Below are 26283 nucleotides of genomic sequence, written 5' to 3'. Positions count from 1 at the left end.
TGTGTCCCATATTTCAGTTCTTCACAGGTGTGGTTTAACTGTTTTCGCAGTATCATTGCACGATAGCTAAGATATGTCACTGTAACTCATGATTGGAAATGGGAATATCAATTTGCATATATGAAGGATCTAGCTATTAGTGCAGCCAAGCACTGCAAAACCTGGCAGCTCTTTGAAAGTACCCGTTAGGCTGAGGTTGAGAAAATTATTTTACACCAGTGTTTCTTTTCTAGTATTTTTTAAAAGTAGGCCACAAAGGAAGATTGGAGAAGAGAATGCATTTTTGTATTAGAAGCAAATTAGGAGAAAGGTAGTTATGTGGACAAATAAGCCAATGGTCATATGATTCTTTAAACTATATATCTTGATTTTTTTATGATACAATAGATCAACAGCCTGTAATATTCTGCCATGAAGAAAGATGATGGTGTAGACAGTGAATCTTATGTAGAGAGAGCCCAATAAATTCATGCAGTACACCTTCACCTCCTAATTGTCTTTCTTTTTTCATAAGACCAAATGCTACTTCAAAAGAAAGGCAGCTAATGTATTTTAACACAATACATCAAATCATTTTATTATCTTTAATTTTTTAAAAATTATTGAATAATATAGCAATAGTGAAAGGTGCAGGATTGTAGCTGTGGGAGCTGAAATCTTATAATTATCTACAAAACAGATATAGCACAGCAGTGGCATTGCAAACTTCCCTATGTAACACCATCAGCATTCCTCAATCCTGACTACACTGAGGATCATATTGTTTTTATTTGCATCCAGACAAAATATTATTCTAGCTCTCCAGACTGTAACAAATAACCTGTATTGATTTATTTTTCAGTTCACCTTTAAAATGATGGCTTAGTTTTTCCATTGATGGTTCTCTGTTTCAGTGCTAAGGATCTTGTTGTTAAAGTAATGAAAGCTTGTGCTGGCTGCTGCTAGTAGGAAAAACATTGACATGACATTTTGTAATGCATTTGTATATGAACAAACATCACATAATTACACTATGCATAGTCTTTAAAGGAACTTTGGTCATCATTTTCTGTGGGATTGTGACAGGGTGTACTCACCCGACACTGGACAGGGGTTAACTCTTCCTTGGTGGCTGAGGAAGCCATGCCCCCATGGTCCTACTGGGCATGCTCCAGGTGCAGTGGCAGTATAAAGGCAGACAGCCCAGTTCAGTTGGGGCTGACCACCAGAGGGGAAGGATATAGCATACAGGGCCTCGCTGGGGAGCAGCTACCAATCCACCCCGCAGAAGCCCAAAACGCTGAGGCCCTGGCTGACGCCCAGGCACCCACTGATACTCAAGAGGGGTTGGAGACGCCAGGAACAGCCCCTGCCGAGCAACCTGAAGATGCCCCAACTACTGCCACCAGAACCACAGTAGGAAGTAGCCTGGGGGGGACTAGCCATAGTCCTAGACATAAGCAGCGTGTTGCAGTTGGATCCCTGCTGACCTCCTTGGTGGAACCCTCTGCCACTACGAGGGCGCTGGGCTGGGACCCGGTGGAGTAGGGAGGACCCAGGTCCGCCTACCCTAGGCTGCCACCCTCCCCCTGGGAGTGGCCCACTACCCTGTGAATCAGGGACCCCTCATTGGCTCTGGCCATTAGGCCTGCCTACTCTGCCATCCAGGGACTCCTCATGGACTCTGGCCGCTAGGCCTACCAACCCAGCAGCCCAGGGACTCCTGATGAACTCTGGCCACTAGGTCTGCCTACCCTGTGAACCAGGGAACCACTATTGACTCCAGCCACTAGGCCTCGAGACCCTGTGAATCAGAGACCCCCTATAAACTCAGACCGCTAAGCCTTGACCCTGCGAACCAGAGATTCTCCACTGACTCTGAATATTAGGCCTTATTGCTGATCTTATCAGTGTAGGTCCATCAGGCGTCCTACTCTGAAGAAACAGGCGCTCGAGTGGTGTGGTGTACTCACCCCGCACTGGATGGGGATCCCCACCCCATCACAGGGATGATTGGGAAAAGAAATTGATGGGAAAATTGGCTCTTAGATGCCGTCAGCATATTTTACTTTGGTTTGTGTAATCTAAATGTATAAATTCTATCTGTAAGGAACCTAGTGCCATCTTTTATCATTTATGGAATAAAGTACATTATTTTTTCATATATAGGTAATCACTTTGTGTGTCAAATGAGAACTAAATCCTTCTCACTCAAATAAGTGTATAAATTTCTATAAATGGGTATTTTCTACTCCTCTCTGCTTCTTTTTCTCTCTTCACATAATGCTGACTGGACTGGTTGCATGGAAATGTCTTTCCTCTTTCCCACAAGTGATCTATGTTGCTTCATCCTCTGTCACCTATGGAAAGTGCATTTGAGGTGGTAATTTGCTTTGTCTTCAAACTGATTTTTATCATTATTATTCCTCAGCCAACAAGTTAGCCATGGAAAACCTTTACAGGGCTTAAGAGGCTGAGACTACCTCTTCTCCACAACACATCCATCTATTATTATTATTATATTAATTATTTGTATTATTGTATTACCTAGAAGCTCTGGTCATGGATCAGGACACCATTGTGCTAGGTGCTGTACAAAAACAGAACAAAAAGACAGCCTTGATCCCAAAGAGCTTATTCTCTAAGGTTAAGCCAAGAGACAACAGATGTATACAGACAGACTGACTTGGTACTATAAGGAAACAATATAGTCAGTATGGTAAGGCAAAGCAACACACTTGGAAAATGATCTTTGCATCAGTATACCAAATGGATATCAATAGGGCAAGACTGCATATCTTCAGGCCAGCAAAAGGGATATTACAATAATTGAGGCATGATATTTATGACAGTTTGGACTACAGTTCTCGTGGATGGATAGGAAAGGCAGAAAGAATGGATGTTATGTAGAATGTGTCAATGTTATGCAAAAAGAATTTACAAGACTTGGAAATAGCCTGGATATGAGGACCTAGAGCAGTGGTTCCCAAACTTTAACAGCCTGTGAACCCTTCGCTAAATTGTGAAATCTCGTGAACCCCCTCCTAAAAATGAATATTTCCAGGGTTTTAAGTTTAAATTTCCTCCGCACTCTGTGAGGCTCCTGTTGCTGGACCCCATTCACTGCCCTGGTCAACTGAGCTCCACTGAGCTTGGGCTGCAGGTCCCGCTGACTGCTGGGGCTCAGGCTGCCAGCCCCAACTGCCCAGCGCCGTTCTCCCTGGGGCTCAGGCTGCCAGCCCACATGGAGCCCTGGGGTTCGGGTGGGCGGCTCCCCCGCTGACTATGGTAGCTGACCTTTTAGAAACATGACATGTACAATTCCCTGGGCTACTTCTCACACAGCAGCCCTCACTTCCTCAAGCTCCACTTCACCTTACCTCACGGCCTCCTTCCTTGTGCCTGATATGGTGTGTACTACTCAGTCTCTCCAACAGCGCAACTTCCTCCCACAGCTCCTGACATGCCTACCCACCTGACTGGCTGAGAGGCTTTTAACTAGTTTCAGCCAGCCCTGATTGGCTTCAGGTGTCCCAATCAACCTAGCATTCTCCCTGCCTTCTGGAAAGTTCTTAATTGGCCCCAGGTGTCTTAATTAACCTGGAGCAGCTGCCATTTCACTTATCCTGGTACCAGGCATTTGTTTAGCCTGGAGGTAATATATCTATCTCCCACTACTTTTCTATAGCCATCTGGCCTTGCCCCTTCACAGTCTATACTGTAAAAAAAAATAGTACCAAACAAAAAACCCACAGCAGTGAGCCAGAGAGCCTGGGTCCATAGACCAGCTCATGCTACAGTGCTAAAAACAGTAATGTGGAGGTTCCTGCTCCGGCTCTGAAACCTGGTGATGGGGGTCGTGTCTCAGAACCGAAGCTCCAGCCCGGTGGGAACAACTAAACCACTATTTTTAGTGGTGTAGTGCAAGCCTGAGTCTGCAGACCCAGGCTGTGGGGCATGGTGCTGCAGGTTTGTTTGTTTTCCAGTGTAGACGTACCCAATGAGAACCTGCTTCTCATCAGCAACTCCCAACACCCACTCCCCGCTCCCTCAAGAATGGCACTTTTATCCCCCCAGGAGCCCTTTGTCTTAGACTCCCAGGCTTTTTGGTTTTCTTATGTTTACAAACTGAGATCACCCCATGACAAACTGGTCCCTTGATCTCCATAGCGGGTTGGATATAGGACATTAAAGTGAATAGGTCAAATATTCTCCCTGAATTGTGAGTAAATGGGTTGCTATTTGAATCTGTTGTCCTTTATTCTGCATATTTGCAGCTGGCCCCTACCTGAATTAACCCTTTGTATTCATACAGTAAACAGCCTCCCCCCTTACAACAGTCAAATGGTTAGAATATATGATATTCGTACATTATTTAGGATGGCCCGATGTCCCACTCTTATAGGGAGAGTCCTATTATTCGGGGCTGTGTCTTATATAAATGCCTATTATCCTCCACTCCTTCCCGATTTTCATACTTGCTGTCTGGTCACCCTAAGGTTATTACAGAGTAGCTCCAAATCCATCATAAATATTTTCTAGTGCTCTGGCCAGTTCATTTCTTAAATGTCTCAAGCAATGTTGTTTTAAAGCTTGTGATCTTTCTTACTGCCTCTCCTTCCTCCATCATGTTTTGTGGCTTCCTCACCTCTCTTCACCTTATCCAGAGAGGTTTCTGAGTTCCAATCCTTCTATAGTCCCAAAATGCGTCTGGCACTCCCTTCTCGCACATCAAAGGGAAGCTACAGTCCTAGTTTTTAAAATCCTGTAAGTAATTTCATGCACTGCAAAGTGAATTCTGCTGAATAACTGAGATCACATAAAAGGACAGGGCTGTACCTCACAGGCTGGGAATCACTGATTTGGGGGGAGAAAATAATAATAATAATTACTATAATATCAATTTTGTTGTTAATATTTTGCCACAGGAACTCTGCAAACACTGTAAGAAACTATAGAAAACACTAAGATAGGCACATGTCTGCTACTGATTTTTAACTTTCGGAGTACTTGTGGCACCTTAGAGACTAACCAATTTATTTGAGCATAAGCTTTCGTGAGCTACAGCTCACTTCATGGGATGCATTACTCTCTTACTCTGAAACCTGATTTTTAACTTTGTATTTACTGACATTGATTCCTATTACCATAGCCTTTCTGTTACAGCAGATTATATCAGTCGTTTTTTTGTTGAGTTCCCTCTCCCCTCCCCCCCCCGCCCCCAATAGCAAGAGGAATAATGTTCCTGGCACAGTTACCTTATAAGCAGCAAGGCATGCAGATTAATCTGTCACTTTAGTTCTTCATACTTATTCATGTTTCATTTAATGTTACATACACTTTACCTTTTGATTACTTAATTCTTCATATTGAATGACTCACATCCATCTGACTCTTTCTGAAGTCACAATATCTCTGCATGGACTCAGCGATCATTGTAATTTTTGTGCAGCTTTCTAAAAAAAGTGTGCGTCCTTTTGTTTAGATAGAAAATCTAGCAGTATTCTTCCAATTATTTTTCATTGTTGATTTCTTGTCAGCTGTTGCGCTTTACTGGTATGTTCTAAAGATAAACAGGTGCTAGAAGTATTTCTGAAAAAGCTCTGCAAAAAGTTCTTTAATCATGGATGTTTACAAAGTGATTTGTCCTTCAAATTATTATCCCATTTTATGGTACTATGATTTAGGTGATCAGTACAATTAACATGTCAGTAGGATGCAGTTTTATCACTGGCACTGATAGAGTTAATTAAAATAGATTAATGCTGCCTTAGTTTAGTGACATTGAAATTTAGATTTCCCAATTAAAAGCCCCAAAATATTGGTAGGGTCATCAGTTTGATACACAAAGTGTTGAGTAGGCAGAGGAAGGGGTTAGTTAGTTTTGAGTATTGTTGGTAATTTTTAACCTTCAGGACTCCTGTTACAGTTTAAATATTTTCATAGTTATGTGATGGCAAATAACCATATTTGCATGCCTTTTTTTTTCCTGCTGAAGGTTGAATTGTTTGAGGAATTTCTTTCATCAGCTGGGATCAGTTTAGATTTTATTTTGCCAAACCTGTACAAAATATGTGCTAGTCTGTGTTATAAAATGAAACCAGTACAGGTCCAAAGTCATAGTGATTGATTTAGCTTTTTATTTTCCACTTGTCTTAGACCTCATCAGCCTCTTATAAAATGACTTGATTATGATTCTAAACAAATTCTGCTCATCTTGCCGGTTGTCAAATCCAGATAATCTCAGGATGGAAATCTGCCATGTTACAAATTAATACTCTTGTTATGCAGCTAGCATTTTCACAGTTGCACAAATGTGTGCAGGAACTTCAGTCTCCTTAGATTTATTAAATGTTTGCTAACACGTTACAAAGGTGACATCGTTTATTCACATAGTTAATTGCATAATTAGAATGTATACATAGTTCTGAGTTATGTGAAAGTTGAGTAAAGGGTTATGATCCTATGCTGATAGATTGATGTAGATGATGGAGCGGGTTAAAATATAAGCCTTAACCTTTGAAGATTTAGCTTCAAATCCTGATTACTGTAGGTCACAGGTGAAAATGAGTTTGGTCACCCCCAAGTCCTTTGAGGACATTTTTCTACATAACAAATCCAATGTGCAATTTTTCATGATTTACAGTCCTGGTTTTAGAGAAACCCAGACTGTGGCAACATGAGTTTGCAGATCTGGGCTCATGTATGCTGGCAACACCAGACCTCATTCTTCATTGCCTTGCTCTTTGTGTAGTTACTTGTGCCTGTGCAAAGTGAGTGCTAAGTTATATGTAGAATACCACCATTCTGATTGTACTCCCTTGTAAATGACTACACAAGGGGCAAGGCAGTGGAGAACCAGGTTCAGTATGTGGACGCAGCTTGCCAAGCACCTTACTTGCACTGTGTGCTCCTCTAAAAAAATGTTAGTAGATGTTCTTTTTGGTAAGCACCACGCTCTCTTCCAAAATGTAAACACACACATCCACTGTCACCTAATATTGTTTCAGGAATGTTTGTAATAAAAATAATTTAAAAAATTATGTAATTTAAAAACAACCTTAACCTCAAGGAGGATATCTGAGCTGCCAGGTATCATGCAGTTGTACATGTCTATTGGAACAATAGGTGGACACAGTATTAAGGTCGTTAAGAAGAGGTTATGGGTCAAACAATGAGTTGTTCTCCCATCAGCATTTTTGGTCAGTATTCAGTTCCGTTGATGACAAAAGTTCAGTTTAAATAAGGCTGTTGGGAATTAATGCTATTCACTCAGCAAGCATTTACTTGTTTTGAAATGAGGAAACCAAATGACTCTCAGATGTATAGGGTCATATGTTCTGTATTTGTGGCAGAAAGTGTGGAGGGAATTATACAAATAGAAATCTATGCAAGAAAGCAATAGCAGAAACAACAGCACACCATAGTCTGGGATGCCTGGGGTAAGCTGTGTGTTGAATCCATCAATAAGTATGGTTGGTCAAATGTGCCTACACACCCAAAAGAACCAGATGAACATAATTTGTTGAGGAAGAGTCAACATGGTTTTAGTAAAGGGAAATTATGTCTCACCAATCTATTAGAATTCTCTGAGGGGTCAACAAGCATGTACACCAAGGGGATCCAGTGGGTATAGTGTACTTAGATTTTCAGAAAGCCTTTGACAAGGTCCCTCACCAAAGGCTCTTATGCAAAGTAAGCTGCCACGGGATAAGAGGGAAGGTGCTCTCATGGATTGGTAACTGGGTAAAAGATAGAAAACAAATAAATGGTCAGTTTTCAGAATGGAGAGAGGTAAATAGTGGTATCCCCCAGGGATCTATTCTGGGACCAGTCCTATTCAACTTATTCATAAATGATCTGGAAAAAGGGGTAAACAGTGAGGTGGCAAAATTTGCAGATGATGCAAGCGGCAAAGAGTCCTGTGGCACCTTGTAGACTAACAGACGTATTGGAGCATGAGCTTTCGTGGGTGAACACCCACTTCGTCAGATGTATTCACCCACGAAAGCTCATGCTCCGATACATCTGTTGGTCTATAAGGTGCCACAGGACTCTTTGCCGCTTTTACAGATCCAGACTAACACGGCTACCCCTCTGAAGCCAGATGATACAAAATTACTAAAGATAGTTGAGTTTTGAACAATTGACTAGCTGGCTACAGCATGGAATGCTAATTCATATCACATGGCCATGGCGTGAATATTCAGGCAATTGGGTTAGGGGGACAATTGAGGATTGATTAGATACATTACCTCCACTGTGTATTTTTCTATACGTATGTTGAGAACGCTTTTTTCAAGTTGTAGAATATGTTTGTTCTAAACTGGGTTTTTCCTCTTTGGGTCAATAGTACCAGGATACAAATATGCAAGGAGTGGTGTACGAACTGAACAGCTACATAGAACAACGGTTGGATACAGGCGGAGACAACCAACTTCTCTTATATGAACTGAGCAGCATCATTAAAATAGGTAAGGAAGAGGATTTGATGCCCTTTATTTGAAGCCTTGTCTTGGTACTCTGTGCATTACTTAAGCTATTAAATAAATATTGTTATTACAGAATAACTGTACGTGCTTGGTACACCATCCTGCAACTACATCCACGCCAAGTAGCCCTTGCCTTGGTATGGAGCCCCACTGATGTCAGTGGAACTACAGCTTGGGGCAAGGGTCCACCCAGCTGTGAGTCCAGTTGCAGGATCAGGGCCCGCTGCAAAGCAAACCACTTGGTAGATTATTCTGGTTTTGGTGCTGCCTGACAGATTGCTTTGGAAAGTTGTGGAATTAGCTATCAGCAATATTATTGCAAATCTTGACTGCTCCTTTAACAAAAGTGAGGTGATTTGGATGTGTGTTTTCCTAGAAGATAAATTAAAACTCTATAGAGTTATAGCACTTTTTGATGTGATACAGGTGCCTCTTTGTGAAACAGAATATTGTCCAAGAATAAAAGTGAAACACGTTTCCGGTAAAAATGTAAAGCTTCCATCACCTCCCCTTGCCCCAAATTTTAACCAACGTGAGAACAGACAGATTTGCATTGAAAGCATCTCTTCAGGCTTGTTTGCCTCACATACTTTGCAAATAGTTGTTTTACAACCTTTCCCCCATACCCCTACCACTCTTGACACTTTGTAACATGAAGCTGGTTCTTCTCTTTTATGTGTATTGTATTTCAAATAGACTGTATTTGTTTACCGTCACTTTAATGCAGTGGTTCTCAAACTGTGGGTGAGGACCCCAAAGTGGGTCAGGACCCCATTTTAATGGGGTTGCCAGGGCTGGCGTTAGACTTCCTGGGGTCTGGAGCCAAAGCCTAATCCTGAGCACCACTTCCTGGCAGAGGGGCATGGGCAGGCTTAGGCTTTGGCCCCCTCTCCAGGGGTCATGTAGTAATTTTGGTTGCCAGAAGGGGGTCGTGGTGCAATGAAGTTTGAGAACCCCTGAGGGTTCTGATTCAACTTCATCCTAGCTGGTCAGTAGTGGTTTATGTTAGAGAGCAAATGAGGGCTGGAGGAGAGACAAAGGCAGCACATCCTTCCATACTCCTAGTAGACTAGAGAGTAGGTTTTCTTTCCTTAACTTACAATGCTCTTCTTTCCTGTAATGTCCAATAGACATATAATATTTTCTCTAGAAATGACTTTTGAACTCAAATACAAATGAGCTTCTCACTGACTGGCAATGATGTGATTCATATCCATGTCAATAATTAAGCAATCAGACAGTGGAGTTTTGGTTCTGTCAAACAAGTGTAGAAGGCCAACTGACTTTAACCGCCCTCAAAATATAATCATTTCCCTGAACTGCACTGACTGGAGTGTTTTATTTGTTCATAAAAATGAGGAAATCATTCAGACCTGTGCATTTACAGGAGATAGCATTACTGACAGGCAGAGAGGTCTATTTGTGCCCAAAGTGTTAAGCCTATTTTGTAATGCTGAGTGTAAAAGCACAGGCTTGATGTGTTCTTCTGTTTCCGAGAGTTCTTTTTTGTTTTAGCAATAAGATACCTCTGATGGTTTATTTCTAAGGGATTATTGCACTTTTTCATGTTTAAACACTTAGCCTTTGGCCTTATGCCTCACAACACCACCTGAGTCTTGCAGTAATTGCCAGCAAATATTTACTCCCTGGAGTGTCTTAATGAATTTAATACAGAACAGCTATGGAAAACATAGGCCTCCACATGTCATAGAAACTAGAAACAATCCTGTCATACACACTTAGTGGCAGCATTTGAGGCTTATTTGTTGTTTTGCCATGCTTATGTATCTTAAGGCAAGGACAGAGATATTTACGCTCTATACATGGGAAACAACTTTTCTTCTGTTGATGGAAAATGTGCTATCTATGTTCTGTATGATTACATTGTGGATGTGTATTTTTACTTAATTCTTATGCTGTAATATGTATTCATGCAATGTAACATTCACTAGACATGAAGTAAAGACTAGGTAAGTTTATCAGGTTGCAGCTTCCAATTATGTCTCAAATATATTAAATTTGGTGGGGAAACAGATAGTATTATCATATGCCACTAACTTTGCAGGGTTTCTGCAAAGTATTATCATATGCCACTAACTTTGCAGTTTTAGGAGATACATCAATGGTGTTTCACGTTCAGAAGTTTAGCTGATTGTCCTAAGTGGAATGAGTCTATGGTTTCACCTTGGAGAACATGCAAAAGTTTGATTCTCCCTCTGAGTACAATTACTTCTTTTATTATTGCTTTGGCAGCTACAAAAGCTGATGGATTTGCACTATATTTCCTGGGAGAATGCAATAATGTAAGTATTCTGGATTTAGATGCTGCTTTTCTGTACAGTTAACTAAAAGTGCATTTTTCACTTCCCCAAATATACTGTAATCTTATTTGTACATCATTTAGCAGGAAATGCTAGTTAAGTTCTGAATATTAATTTTACATTATTTTTGTTTCTGTAGATGCAATATTGCTGAATTTAGTGATGAGCAAAAGTATTTTTTGCACTGAGCTTCCAAGGGCCTTGCTTTTTAATCAGTATTTTTTTAGCTTTACAGATATAATGCTATTCTTTCTCTAAAGTCTAGCAACTTCATTAATAAAAGGCAGCAGGTTGAAAACAAACAAATGACGGTACATTTCACACAATGCACAGTCAATGTGTAGAACTCGATGCTTGGGGATGTTGTGAAGTCCAAAAGTGTAACTGGGTCCAAAAAAAGAATTAGATGAGTTGATGGAGGATAGGCCCATCAATGGCTATTAGTCAAGATGGTCAGGGACACTACTCCATGCTCTTGTTGTCCCTAAACCTCTGACTGCCAGAAACTGGGAGTGGACGACAGGAGATGGGTCTCTCAATAATTGCCCTGTTCTGTTCATTACCCTCTGAAGCATCCGGCATTGGCCACTGTCGTAAGACAGGGTACCGGGCTAGGTGGATGTTGGTCTGACCCAGTATTGCCATTCTTATGTTACTATGAAGCTGCAAGACTGCATTCTTGTACAGTTTATCCAAAGATGTTCTCTTTAAAGAGAGAAAATGTAACTTTGATTTCCTCTAAATGGGACTTACTCTTTTTATCCTGTTAAGTTTCTGGTTTCTAAACTTCATCAGTTTCTTTGTTGTCAATTGTAGGCTGAAAATGAAGTGACCTAAATTTCAAACTCCTGCATTGATTAACATGAAGAAATAGATCACATACATTTAAAATGAGGAGCCAAATTAATTTGTGGTATAAATTAATTGGCTACAACAATTATAACAGGAATGAGTTTAGTCCAGTGTTGTTTGTTGTATAATCACTATTTTGCTGTGGTTTTTAGAATGCATTAAGTTAAGCAGAAATGTTTATCTTGGCAGTTTATCCAGATGCCCTCATATAAGATTTAGTTACGTGACAAAATTGCAGGCAGGAAAATGTAGTTACACTTTAAAGGGACACCATTGAGTTAAAAATCACATTTTTGTCTGAAAAATGTGTGCCTACTGTTGGTACAAGAAACACCTCCGACTCTTAAAAATGCAACTGTTTAGAGAGGCAAAACATTTTTCTCCATTGTTTTAGTTTAATCTTTCACTTTAGTCAGCTTTCATGGTTTATTCCTGCATAGTCCATTATTCAGTTTTCCCTGCTGCTGTTTGTGTGGGTCTTTCATGCAGCAAAAGAGAAGAGAAAACTACTTACAAAACAACAGGAAAGCATGATTGTAAAGGTGCACTAACTGACAGGGGGCCGGAGTACTACCTGGAAATACTTTTAACTCATTTTTTAAAAACAGACTAGTCGACAGTGTCCCATTCAAAGGTATGAATTAAATGTCGTACAATAGCTCTTTCAAAGTAAGAAATGAATCTAACTTTCGGGTTCTAGTTCACTCCTTCAATAAATATTTGGTATAATAAAGATAACCCATTTTATGATTCAGAAATCAGTCCTGTTCTGAGAGAGTTTTGTAACATAGGTATTTCTTGCAAAAGACATCACTTTTCTTCCGTGGGCGTATGCTTTTCCACACATTGCCCACCTACTGTCAATACCATCTTCAGTTTTTTCTGCCCAATTCTGGCATTTAATCATTGTTCCACTTTGGGGGTGATGCAAACCTCCACTGAGCTCGCAGGAAGTTTAGCCTTCACTTATGAGGGTGTAGCATGTGGATGGATGGCTAGCTCTGCTGGTGGCTGTACTCTGAGAGAACTGAACAACAGCCCTACCTCCTCCACTTCCTCTTTGCAGAAACTACTAGTAGCATTAACCTTGCAGCTCAAGATTTCACATTATGCTCATCTTCTGCATGGGGGGAACAAGATGAGGAGGGGTACCTTACAGCTTCCTGACCTCTTGAGCACCTGACATGGGGGCTGTATGTTTGCTGTCTTTATAGCTTTTTAGACAAGCAAGATAATGTGCTCCATTATAATGAACTCTACCACTGAAAAAAATAAATACCAGCTGCATAAAAAATACACATTGATTATATTTGTCACTGAAATGTGATTACAGTTGCCCCACAATGGCATGGTGTTCATCTGGTCATATAGGGCCTGATCCAAAGCCCATCAAAACCCATGTGAGATTTTCTGTTCACTTACCGTAGAATCATAGGACTGGAAGGGATCTCAATAGGTCATCTAGTCCATACTCCTGCACTCATGGCAGGACTATATTGTCTAGACCGTTCCTGACAGGTGTTTGTCTAACCCGCTCTTAAAAATCTCCAATGATGGAGATTCCACAACCTCCCTAGGCAATTTATTCCAGAGCTTAACCACTCTGTCAGTTAGCAAGTTTTTCCTAATGTCCAACCTATACCTCCCTTGCTCCAATTTAAGCCCATTGCCACTTCAGTGGCTTGAGGTTAGGCCCATATTGTACTCCTGTCACTTAATAGTAATGCAGTAGACTTCTTTTTTAAAAAATTGTAACTAACAGTTAATTTGGGGATCCTTGTTCCTGTGTACTGGACTTATAACATTTTTGTCCTACCCTAAGTTTTGTAGTTTTAAGGAGGTTACATTTTCAAAGGCACAAATGACAGTGAGGTATCTAACTACCATTGACTTTCAGTGCGAGGTAGGTATCTCTCATTGCCAGTTGTGTGTTTGAAAGTATCCCTCTTGGTGGTTTAGTTACAGTTACTTCTGTTGCACAGATAAAACTTCCCGTGTTTTGCTCTGCTGTTCTGTGTAGCATATATAAATGCAAAATGATACAAGTTCCTAAATTTAGATGAATGAAACAGTTAAATATTTACACCCATATTTTCAAAAGTGGCCTCTAATTTTTGGTGGCTCAGTGTTTCGGGTATCCAGTTTGAGGTATGGATACCTATACTGTATCAAATTTGGCAACCAAAAATAGTGGACAATTTTGAAATATTGGTCTTAGGCTTTTTTAGCTAACTTTGGAAATATTTGAAAAGCTTCTTGATTCCATCCAGTAAGTAATCTCAACAGTCAGGATGACTACTTCAGTGTTAAGCCAATCTTTGTTTGAGCCTCATAACATCATGCTTTTTGAAGGAATATTTGAGAAGTTTTGGTGCCTGAGACTAGTGACATCATTGTGTGTGGGCCTGTATATATGTATGTACATGGGGAAAGGAGGGATGATATTGTATAAGAAAGTAGGAATCTTGATGCCCAGTGTTCCACTGTTGTCTCGCAACTAGTTGTGTAATCACAGAATCATAGAACTGGAAGGGACCTCAAGAGGTCATCTAGTCCAGTCCCTTGCACTCAAGGCAGAACTATGTTATCTAGACCATTCCTGACAGATGATTGTCTAACCTGCTCTTAAAAATCTCCAATGATGGAGATTCCACAACCTCCCTAGGCAATTTATTCCAGAGCTTAACCACTCTGTCAGTTAGCAAGTTTTTCCTAATGTCCAACCTAAACCTCTCTTGCTGAAATTTAAACCCATTGCTTCTTGTCCTAGCCTCAGAGGTTAAGAAAAACAATTTTTTTTCCTCCCCCTTGTAACAACCTTTTACACACTTGAAAACTTTTATCATGTTCCCTCTGTCTTCTCTTTTCCAGATTAAGCAAACCCAATTTTTTCAGTCTTCCCACACAGGTCATGTTTTCTAGACCTTTAATCATTTTTGTTGCTCTTCTCTGGATTCTCTCCAGTTTGTCCATATCCATCCTGAAATGTGGCACCCAGAACTGGACACAATACTCCAGTTGAGGCCTAATCAGAGTAGAGTAGAGCAGAAGAATTACTTCTCATGTCTTGCTTACAACACTCCTGCTAACACATCTCAGAAGGATGTTCACTTTTTTTTGCAATGGCTTTACACTGTTGAATCATACTGAGCTTGTGGTCCACTGTGACCCCCAAATCCCTTTATGCAGTACTCCTTCCTAGGCAGTCATTTTCCATTTTGTATGTGTGCAACTGATTGTTCCTTCCTAAATGGAGTACTTTTAATTTGTCCTCATTGAATTTCATCCTATTTACTTCCGACCATTTCTCTAATGCATTAATTTATACATAACACAGAAGAAAGTTTCCTCATTTCAGATACTTCAGAATCTAGGTTTACAAAGTGAGACCCAACAAGTGATTACTTCATATCATGGAAGATGTTTGTGCTTTTTTTAAAATTTCATTGAAGGAACAGGGAAACAGCCTTGTCATTGCAGTTTTAAAATTGGCTTTAATGAATTAGTCATAAATGCTTTCCACTCTCTTGGTTTTAGTATGGATAGCCCTTTCTGTATTTGAAAATTGGATTTGAATATGGTGAAATGAATGTGCTTTTTTAAAAAAAAATTAATGCACATTTGATTAATTCAAAAGAAAGCTCTGAATTAGTCTGTCTGCTGTATTCTGCTTTGTGCATAATACAGGTGTTACACTGGCTTCTAAAGAGGTATCTCACTAATGGAGAAAAGTCCTATATAATTTAACAGAACAAGATATCTTTCTGTAAGTGTTTTAACCATCTGACGGAGTTGAATAGGAAATTATATCCTTGCTCTTGAATTTCATAAGATTGTTAAAATATATGTTAAGTAGTTTTCACTCCTAATAAAATTCCATAGGTTTTCAGAGTAATTTCTCTATAACCTTGTTGGTTTTATCCCTATTAAATTCTACAGGACTTTTCTATAAAGGTATGTAGGAGTTGTGTGGTAATGCAATGTACCTGCAGCAGTTTCCTGCTGAGAAAAGAGGCAAAGATTGCCCCCAATATCCCTGGAGTAGGATCTCTGAGGTGGCAGCTGCTACATCTGTTTAAAGTGTCCACTGTGCTTTTTCACACAAACCAGCAGCCCCTAGCAGATGCCAAAGGGGACATGGGCATTGGATTGTCTAGAACTGCTGGCAGTGCTAATGCTCCCTTCACGATGTGCTCAGGAAGTGCAAGCACCAAGATTCTGCTGCCTCCTACACTGTTGCCTGAAAGAGTGTAAAGGGCTTCTTGTGTCCTGTTTACCCCCCTCCTGCGCACACATACCCTGGGCCCCTGTCCTATCTAGCCTGTGCAATGGTCTACTTAAAAGTTTGTCTGATAGGCTGGTACAATTACAAATAAGACACTTTGGTCTTAAGGGCACTAACACATATTTGAAAATACCGACTAATTGTGTTTACCTTGGAGACTGGAACAGCCTTGTAAGCAAACAGTAATGTTTGTCAACTCTCAGAGAAAAGACGTTTATCCTATTTTGTTCCCTCCGTTTTATTACCCAAAACAGGGAATTACATACAGTTCAAAACTTTAGCAGTTATGCTCTTAATTGAGCATAGCATTTAATCATGTGCTTAACTTGAATGACTTAATTAAGTCCTGTTGACTGCAGTGGGATTTACACATGTTCCTAAGTACTATGTTAAATAGGGATGGACTTAAGTACATGCTTCTAGTTTGTGGCCTATGTATGTGAATGTTCCCAAAACTTTTTGTTTTGTGTCACAACTACAATATTTATGTATTAATATACGAGCAGTTCCTGCAAATGCTTTCTCACTCATGTAGTTTTTATTCCTGTGAGTAATTCCTCATTGGTTAGTTATAATACTATACTCATGTGAGTAAGGATATGCAGGTTTGGACCCATTTAGTTTTTGAAATGTAATAGCAAGACGCTTACATTAGTTTCTATCTTATATTGTGAGCATTGTCTATTTCCTGATGCTGTAAATTGCTATGCCAAATCAATCATCCTCCCTTCAGATGGTGATTCACAACAGCTTTATTGTAAAGAGACTTGTCAGAGGCCACAAATATGTGCACATACTCTGTGCTTCAGGGTGAATGTAATAGAGCTATTATTCTAGAATTCCTACAGTATGTAGAAATTATTGTTCTAGCTAGATATGCAGCGCCATCTAGTGATTTTATGTAGAAGGGAAGATTGTAGATATTAAGAACCCTGGAGTAATGACTAGTGATTATAGTTGTCTCTGTTTTTGGATGGCCAAATGGAGACAGCTTAAAGGCCACTGATTTTTGTGAAAGAACAGAGCACCCATTCTCTGAAAATCAATCACTTTAAGGTGTCTCAAGTTGATAGCTCCCAAAATTACTAAAATTACTTCTGCCATTATGCATCCTTTGTGTATATATATAGAGAAAAATCTTTGCTTCTTTCATATTTGTCAGTGTAGAATGCACTGCCCAATAGCAAAGTCTTCAGCAATTAAATGCATTTAGAAATGGCAGCCCCCATCTTAAAAACAAACAAATTCACTCAGAAAATATACCAACTAGTTTGGAATTTTAGCACGACTTTTAATTATGATAATTTAGCAATCCCATCATGCAGCTTCACAATCCTTAAGTGATTAGTTTATCACAGGCCCCCAAAATTATCAGCTACGTTACAAATTGTTTTACAGTGTACAAATATGTTGTCTTTGCTTTAGTTTTCTAACATTTATATCTGTTTTCCCAGCATACTTAATACTGTATAATAGAAAAATGCAGAGCTCTTCAGATAAATCATGAGTTATCAATGTTTCTGTAAAAATGCAAGAAGTTATTGTTTGTTCTTTTCCCCCTGGCCAACTTCTCGTAGCAGTGGGATTGCTGGCAATTGTGTTCAAACACAGGATACAGTTGGCTTTAACTGTGGAAGATTTTAGAGCTATAGCATCTGGCTGGTTCTTCAACTTGGGCATTTTACAGTTCCAACCTTTTCTGCTGGGGATACTTTTCTATTGATTTGGTTTGTTGTATTGGTCGTCATTTCTACTGGGCTTAGTTTTGTTCATTTAAGAATATGATTTTAAGGCACAGTCCTTGATATATATTTGCCAAGAATTTTTATTGTACAAGAGTTTGGATATGCTCTTATATGTTGGGCTGCCATGTCCTTTAACAAAAAACAAACAAAACAAACCACCCTGCCTCTGCTACCAAATGGAAGAGAATGTGAGATGCAGATATACTTAAGCTCACTTAATATCAACTTGCTTAATATAGAATTCTCTTGAATGGAAATGTCTTTTCTAGGCACCAAAGTATACAACAATAATTTAGCACTGATATGTCCATTTAATGTTAATTGAATGTTAAATAATTTTCCATTCAGCATTTTCTGGGCCCATTCTTTCTTCCAGTGAAATGAGCTGCAAAACTCTCTCTGAATGAAGTAGGGGCAAGATCACATCCCCTGTAATAAAAAAAACCAAACAAATTGTTAATGGTGGAATGCTTTATAACGTGTGTACTTACTTTAACCCTAAACTCATTCTAACTGCAAAATCTGTCTTCTGTCTTTGTGAAATAAAAATCTGAAGTGTTTTAAAAATCTGATTGTTACTGGTATTGCTTAACTGAGCAGGAGTATTTTTTAAAAAAGAAAAAGAGCAACTGAATGGCTCACTAGTTGTTAATGAAACAGGTCTCCAGTTCAAATGCAGCCCAAGGAAACTTTTTGTCATCTGATGACTGCTTATGTAAAATGTATTTGGTGATTTACCAGGTTCCCAATGGCTACAGCACAGCAGCCACAATAAGAGCTGGCATGAATTGGCTCCTTTGTTATCAGCCTCATCTGAAAGGCCAATGACTGACTGAGCCCGGCGAATCCCTTAGCCTTAGAAGTGGATCTTGCAGAAGATGGTTGAGGAACATTGGTAGCACGGTGTGGGGAAACTTAGACTACTGCTGCTCATGCTGTATCATTTCTGTTGATAAACAGAGGGCTTTGGTCTCAGGGGTTCCCAATCTAGCACTTTGATCAAACACTAAAATCACACTTAAAATATCCAACAAATGTTCAGCTTTGCTAAAGTAACAAGTACCTGAGAATATTGTATAGTTGATGAAATTCTTCCAAAATTCATTATAACATGCATCACTCCTCATTATGGTAAACCATAAAATTTGTTAATATATTAGTGTCATGGTGATGATGATATAGTAGAGGTTGTGTATATGTAGAGTACATAGGAAGTTGAGTGGCAGTTGTGTTATTTTTTTTAACCTCCAGTGAAAGTTGTTAGGGTTTCTTTTTAGCAACTCTTATTTTGTGAGACTCAGAATTTGACCAGTGGAGATTTGAGGTCAAAATTTAGCATACTGTTTTAAAAAATTATTATAGTGATAAACTTGGTTTAAATTGGTTTGGTCAATGTTAATTTATAGGCAGCAAAACAAAATAAAAAAACCATCACCGCACAGCAAAAAATACAACCAACCAAACCAAACAATAACAGCAGCAGCAAAGGTAGGGGGTAGTGTGGCTGTAGATTCTTTTTTACAGTCCTGTAACTAAAAATGTATTTCTTTATCAACTAAATTTGTACAGGCCTTTAATGCTTAATATGAATCCTGGTACACTGAAATACTTCAGAATTCATAAATGAGAATGACTGAGCTATTTGAGTTTGAAAAGTGATCACTATTTATGCACAATAACACCTTTCAACCAAGATTCATGAGATTTTTTTGTTTTTGTTAATGGACAGTAAACTCTAACGTAAGTCTAAAAAACTGACACAAGAGGGAACTTTGTAGAAAAATACTGCGCCTCTTTGGTTGCAAATCTCCTAATTTTTTAGTTCTGACAGAGAAGGGAGGAAGGGAGTTTCCAGTACATTCTGGGGGCCTCTGCACTAGGGTCAACAGTGAGAGTCTTGGGTCCCACTAACTAGCCACAGTTAATGGAGGAAGAAGTCTGTCACCAAACAGACCTTGCTGAAAGAAGGGGGGATAATGGTCTGTCAGTCTTTGCCACTGTTCCTACCTGAGTGAAGAGATTTTGTTGCTGCCTCTGGAAGAGAGAATAACAGATCAAGATAGGGAAGAGCAGAGGCCTGTTGAGTGGGATGGAGGGAGCTCTTGCTCTCTAGGACAGTGCTAGCTTCTACAGGATTGGAATTTCAAGCAAGTTTCCAGCGTTTCAAAATCAAACTGATTCTCCCATCCTTTTGATGTTTACCCATAAATAGAGATATCTCAGTTTACTGGCCTTGAGGACACAGTGGAAGGCCCATGAATGGGATGGAACATCCTTTGTTATGAGATTTTTGTTTGTTTTGCTTTGCTTTGTTGGGTTTTCGGGGGGAGGAAAGGAGGGTGGGGTTGCCTCTGAGAAGAGACAGATTTGTGTGTATGGTTTTTATATTCGGAGTTGGACATGCTCCTGGACTTATGTGGAAGAGCCCCTTTAATACATCTAACTAATAACTTAAAAAAATAGCGATACCATTGCTTTGCTGAATTGAGTTTCACATATGTTCTGCTGTCATCTTGGGGGACCAGATACATTTTTAAGGGTGGGGTTCAGGAGATTGTTTTGAAACGAACTGTTAGCTTTTAAGTCTGCAAGAGGTCATCTTGGCTTGTCAGTGTCCTGTTAATTTAATGTAATTTTCATTCATATTCCCACATGTCATATTATATCATTCTTACTCCCATCTTTGTGTGTTTCATGGAACATCTGCATTTTTGGATACTGTACACTGTCAAGCACACTCTCAGTGCTAAACAAATAATACTATTAATACACATACCAAAATCATAGTCTTATGTTTTTCTAAATCTTCAGCCCTTCTTTCCCCTAGAAGTGTACAAATTAACAAAAACAAAATTTAGAAAGAAAGAAATGTGCATGTAGGTTTATTAGCTTATTTGATTTTTTAAAAACAAATCGGGGGAGGGGGTAACTGCATTTTCTGTGCGTGGTGGTTTCTTGAGTTTTATTAAGATGGTTCATTTCTATTCAGATCCCAAGACCCCTACTTTGTGTCTGTTGCATAATATATTCTTCTTGCTTTTATTGAAATAAGCTTAATAACGTCAAACTCGGATTAAGTTTTAAGTCTCATGAAAGGCAAGTAGCCATGTAAACGTAAAATTCCCAGTTGAATATAATAATGTATATGCATTCCATTAGATTATAAAATGTAATTGAAAGCAGAATAAAAATGCTTTTCTATTCTGGCCGTCTTTTGCAGACTTTTATGGGTTTATCCATTATATTGAAAGGTAGATTTCTGCTGGATTCTTAAATTTTCTTTCTCACTACATATAAGAAACTACACTTGTATAGCAAAGAATCTGACTTGAACAGTTCCCTTGTCCCTTCAAAAGGCCAAACTTAAAAAGAAGTTGTGAATTTGTATGGATTCAGAGCATAATGTCTCAGATTAGACTTAAGTGAATGAGCACCAAACCTCAGTATTGCACCTGCCTCTACTAGGTGCAGCAGAAGAAAATGGTTGTCTTGTGCATGGTCACTAGCACTTTCCTGTCCAAAGAAGTGTTGTTTCTTCAGATCACGTAAGTAGTATGGAATACACCATGGTGGAATCTATCAGAGCTAAAGGACTATTTATTTATTTATTTATTTATTCTTTTTTTAAAAAAAAAAATTTAAGATAATTTGGTTCCCATCGGTGTGACAATATCAGATTGATATCACAAGTTACTGAAGATCTGTATCTACAAAAGAGATACAGTTTCTCCTCACTACCTCCATCAAGATACCTCAATCTTGATCTAGAGGGAGCACAGCATCCAGGCCCATTCTGTACTAAGGGCATATCTATTCAGAGATCTAGTGAACGGCAAGTTGGGATATGTATCTACAGCCTACAAGGCTGCCATGTACTATGTGGCCATGAGGACCCTGCTACCGTGAATTAAAAGTTCCATAATGTGATTGGACATACCACTATTCATAACAGGATGCAGGATTTCAGTAACTTTTGATGTCACTCTGATACTGTAACTGTCATGAGAGCTAAAAGTTAGAAACAGTAGGTCAAAGCGCACTATGGAACTTTTAGTGCATGGCAGGCTAGTGCAATGTAGATTCATAGCCTGGCTTGCCCTGTACAAAGTCTCTGCAGTGACAAGCCCTTAACCTCTCTTCTGACACGGTCAACAATTGTTCTAGTGGTATTTATGTGATCTGGACACAGGACTACCATCTAATTCAGTGTAGGCCACTGCAAGCAGATGGCATTTACTTTTATCACGCCCACCCAGAGACAGGTGAAAGTTTCTGTATCCTCTGATCCAATCCCCTTCTCAGTTTTCATTCCTTCCTCCTCCTCTAGATGAGTTCTGCATGTCTTTCTGCTCCTCTGGCTTGACCATTCTTCTCACCTTCCCAACCATTTCTTTGTCCCCCTTTGCATAGTCGAAACCCTCACCTGACAAAACATTTAATACATGAAAAAATCCACAAGATGCATTAAGACCACCAAAGTCAGCTCATGATTCTGTATTTGTACCCGTTATCCTCCTGGCCCTTGCTGCTCCTTGTCTCTGTGTTTTGTACCCTACTTAGATTCTGAACTCTTCAGGATAGGGAGCTGTCTTTTTGGTGTTTTAATAACACACTTAGCACAGTTTGGGTGCTGTGAAACAAACAACAATCAGATATAACACAAGAAGCTACCAAATGAGGAATCAGTTGGATGGGACTACTCATGGTGGTAAGCCCTGTGTCTGGTAGTGTTTCCAGGATCAGGCCCTGAGATTATAAAATCTACTGGGATTTGCTGCTGCTTTGTCTACAAAGGGTCATTCATATTTAGGGCACTGTAATATTCAAATAACAAAATTACTGCCAGTCCCCTGATTCAACCTTATACCCAAACTGAAACCATTTTAGGAAATAAAAGGGCCTCAGAAAGAAGGTGGTGTTTTTGTTCTGGCTTTCAAGGTGGTGCTCTGTTCTGAACAGTTTGATTCTCTCATAGCAGAAGAGTACATGCAGTATCGCTTTCCACTGTTGGCAAAGGAAGCTTTAGGTTTGATATACCTAAGATACAAACAAAATTCATTAATATTAATTATCCTTAAAAATAATGTCTGTGATAGTATTTGAAGCTTGGGGAATTTAATCCCTATAATAGACTTAATGAACACAGCATCTGATGGTAAAATTAATCAGTGCAATCATATGACTGGATATGTGTCTGGACAATTAAGACTTTCTGATACCTAATGAAAAAGCTTGCAGTACATTCGGTTTGGAGAAATTGTTCCCTAAATATTATATATTTTCTGATTTCTGTTTCCATAATTTTTATTAGTAGGGACATTTGCATGAATAAAGAGCTTTCATCCTTAGTGTATCTCCTGTTTATTTCGTACCAAAAGTCATAATACTATTTATCATTATTGTTACTTACTGTATGGAAATTCTGCATATTATTATTGGTTCAGTTTTATTTAATTTTGCTATTGAAACAAATCAAACCATTTGGGCTAAAGATTTCAGCACCAAACTAGTAACAAGCCACCCCTTGCCTATTTAAAAAGAGTCTCTTCAAAAAGTGCTTTGGGTTTTATTAATGTAAAGAATTTTTTTAAAAAAGGATGATGCAGTGGCTAGAGCACTAGGCTTCAGACTTGGGAACCCAGAATTTGATTCCGTGCTCTGCCACAGTCTTTTTGTGTGACTGGGCAAGTCACTGAGCCACTCTGTATCTCTGTTCCCCATTTGTAGAATGAGTATGATAGTACTGCCCTACCTCACTGGGGGTGGTTGTGAAGATAAAAATTGTGAGGCACTCAGATACTATGGTACCTGGGGCCACATAATTACCGAAAGTAGATAAAAATAAGGGCAGGAATTCCTGGCCCCTTGAAGTCAATGGATGTTTTGCTATTAATTTCAATAGAGCCAGGATTCCAATTAAGGTTTGAAATATCATTCTGCTTCCTGTGCATTTAATAATCTTATGTGACTGTTATACTGACAGTCACTAACATGTTGCTTTATTGTTTTGCCATTCAACTTTGGATGTCTGATTATTTGAGAAGTAAAACGAAATCATTTTAAAGGGGAACTGGTTAGGAGCAGGGAAGAGAAGAGAACATTCTGACAGTAGAGAACAGTATCTTAGTGGATTTATTTTTACTAACAAGCAAAGAGTAAATTAAGTAGAACAGTCCTGCTTTCTAGAAATACAACTTAAATAATTATTTAACCCATTAATCAACATTTTAGCTAATTTTCTTGCTGATATGCATGATGTCTCACAGTATTTCAGCCACCAGTGGCAGCCTGTCAGATGCTTTTGAGTGACTGAGTGATCCTTCAAATCTTACAACTAGTACAGTGTCAGCTGGCTAGAGAAGAAAGCCAAATAGATCTGAAGCAGTAACCAGCAAAAAACAAAAAGAAAAGGAGTACTTGTGGCACCTTAGAGACTAACAAATTTATTTGAGCATAAGCTTTCGTGAGCTACAGCTCACTTCATCGGATGCATTCAGTAGAAAATACAGTGGGGAGATTTATATACATAGAGAACATGAAACAGTGGGTGTTACCATGCATCCGATGAAGTGAGCTGTAGCTCACGAAAGCTCATGCTCAAATAAATTGGTTAGTCTCTAAGGTGCCACAAATACTCCTTTTCTTTTTGCGAATACAGACTAACACGGCTGCTACTCTGAAACCCAGCAAAAAACAGTAACTCAAACAGCACTGTCATTGCAGTAACAAACAGGGAAATAGTACTGAAACTATGGACTAGTTCCTCATTGAAGTTAATGGCGCTACTTTGATTCATGGCAGGCTGGGTTACTTGTTCCATTCATCTAGCAATAAATACCTTACAGAAAGCCATAACTACTTCTATAGACTCATGAAATGGAAGATGGTGATCGTCTATTCCATTTTCCTTCCAGCATGGGATTGTTCCTTGCAGTATATAGTTGATCCTAAAATCCTTGTGAACACAACTCTCCTAGACTCCCAGTGGGAGATGGGCACCCGGAGGGCTGGCAGGTTAGCCCCTATGTATGCTAGTGGTTGTGTTCAATCTATTTATTATTTGTAATTTAATGTTTGATTTTAATAAGAGGAAAAAATAGATGCTCTAGTTTAGTCTCTCTTAGGCCTTGATGCTGCAGTTGGATCCATTTAGCCAGCAGCTTTTTTCTGTGCTGGCCTTATTTACTTTACTAATGCTACCTTGGTTTATACTTCAGCTTTATTAAAAAAAAAGTCATTGTTTTGAGGAAGGCTTTCATAAAGTGAAAGTTGTCATAACTACTTCTGAGTCTTCAGCAACATAATCAGCTCGGATTGATCTTGGGTGCAAAGGCAGCAAAACAGAATGCACGCAGCGGGACACTTTCACACTTGCTCAGAGGCCCTCTGTCGTCAGTTGTGCTTCACATGGGTTCAAATGTCTATCTGCCTGGATACAATTGCAGGTTCAGGGCCAAAGCCACCTGACCATGGAGATAGAGGTGGTGAAGTAACAGAAAAGAGAAACAAGAACTTGGAGTTATCCATGTTTGTTAAAACTTTTCTTTGAAAAGTTGGAAGTAAATGTATCCTTGACAAAAGAGTAGTTTTCTGTTATCTTGTCACTTACTGCTCTGGAGTTCTATATACGATACATAATGTATTCAAAAGGGCAGAATCTATCTCTGATGTAAGTGAGCACAGTGGATATTGACTACAATAGGTGTATCCACTTAAGCCAAGGATGAATTTGCTATAATCTCTTGATGCAGTTGTTGACAGAATGAAGCTGAGTCCATCAGTCCACCTCAGTTTCATTGCATCAGCTCAAAATGGATCTACCTAAATTATTTTAATTTATCCTTTAATTCTTCTTATTATTTATTGTACAGTACATAATAACACAAATTACAGTGCAAATACAGTCCAACTTTCTAATGGCATTTTCTTTCTTCTTCTGATTAGAGCCTCTGTGTGTTCACACCTCCGGGAGCTAAGGAAGGACAACCACAGCTCATTCCTGCAGGGCCCATTGCACTTGGCACCACAATATCTGCATATGTAGCCAAATATAGAAAAACTTTGTTAGTAGAAGATATTCTGGGGGTAAATTACTTTCTCTTTTTAAAGAGATACATGGATTTTTTTTCCCCAAAAATGTATTATTGTTGAAATGTAAACTGGATTATTCATAGAGTAAATAATTTACATTGCTACTTGTAGTGTCTGACCAGAAGCATGAATTCTCTGTGTCTGGATTGGTTTAATAAAAACTCATCCCTGTATAATTTTTTTAACTTTTACAAATCTTATACATTTTTTTAAAACTAACTTTTTTTCTGCCAGAAAAGGGAAATAACACTACTGTGCACTAAAAATCCCTGGGAGAAAAAAGCATGATCAGCCAAAATTCCCTTCCTAGCCCTCACAACAGGCAGTATGCCAAGCCCAAATGCTAAAGTGACTGACACTCTATTAACTTGCACAGTCAACCAAATTTTGATTTAATACATGACACTACTTGACTGCATTACTTGAAAATTTTCTCAGTAGTTTTCAGTGAATACCTTAATGTTTTATATATGTATCTTTCATATTCATAATCAAATTCTAGAGTTTTTGTGGGGGAA

The 26283-nt window shown here is 39.1% G+C and overlaps 1 protein-coding gene across 3 annotated transcripts in view; it reads left to right on the top strand.

Moving 5' to 3' along the window:
• Positions 1-26283, top strand: part of PDE10A (phosphodiesterase 10A) — a 568598-nt gene that overhangs the window by 468356 nt on the left and 73959 nt on the right. For all 3 annotated transcript variants that reach the window (XM_048844032.2, XM_048844031.2, XM_075126851.1), the window contains exons 4-6: positions 8333-8453; positions 10725-10774; positions 25619-25759. In XM_048844032.2, the coding sequence (XP_048699989.1) occupies positions 8333-8453; positions 10725-10774; positions 25619-25759 (312 nt within the window). The remainder of the gene's footprint in view (positions 1-8332; positions 8454-10724; positions 10775-25618; positions 25760-26283) is intronic.

Source organism: Caretta caretta, chromosome 3 (genome assembly GCF_965140235.1).
Source record: "Caretta caretta isolate rCarCar2 chromosome 3, rCarCar1.hap1, whole genome shotgun sequence".
Classification (NCBI taxonomy): Eukaryota; Metazoa; Chordata; order Testudines; family Cheloniidae; genus Caretta; species Caretta caretta.
This window is presented reverse-complemented; position numbering and strand designations above follow the sequence as displayed.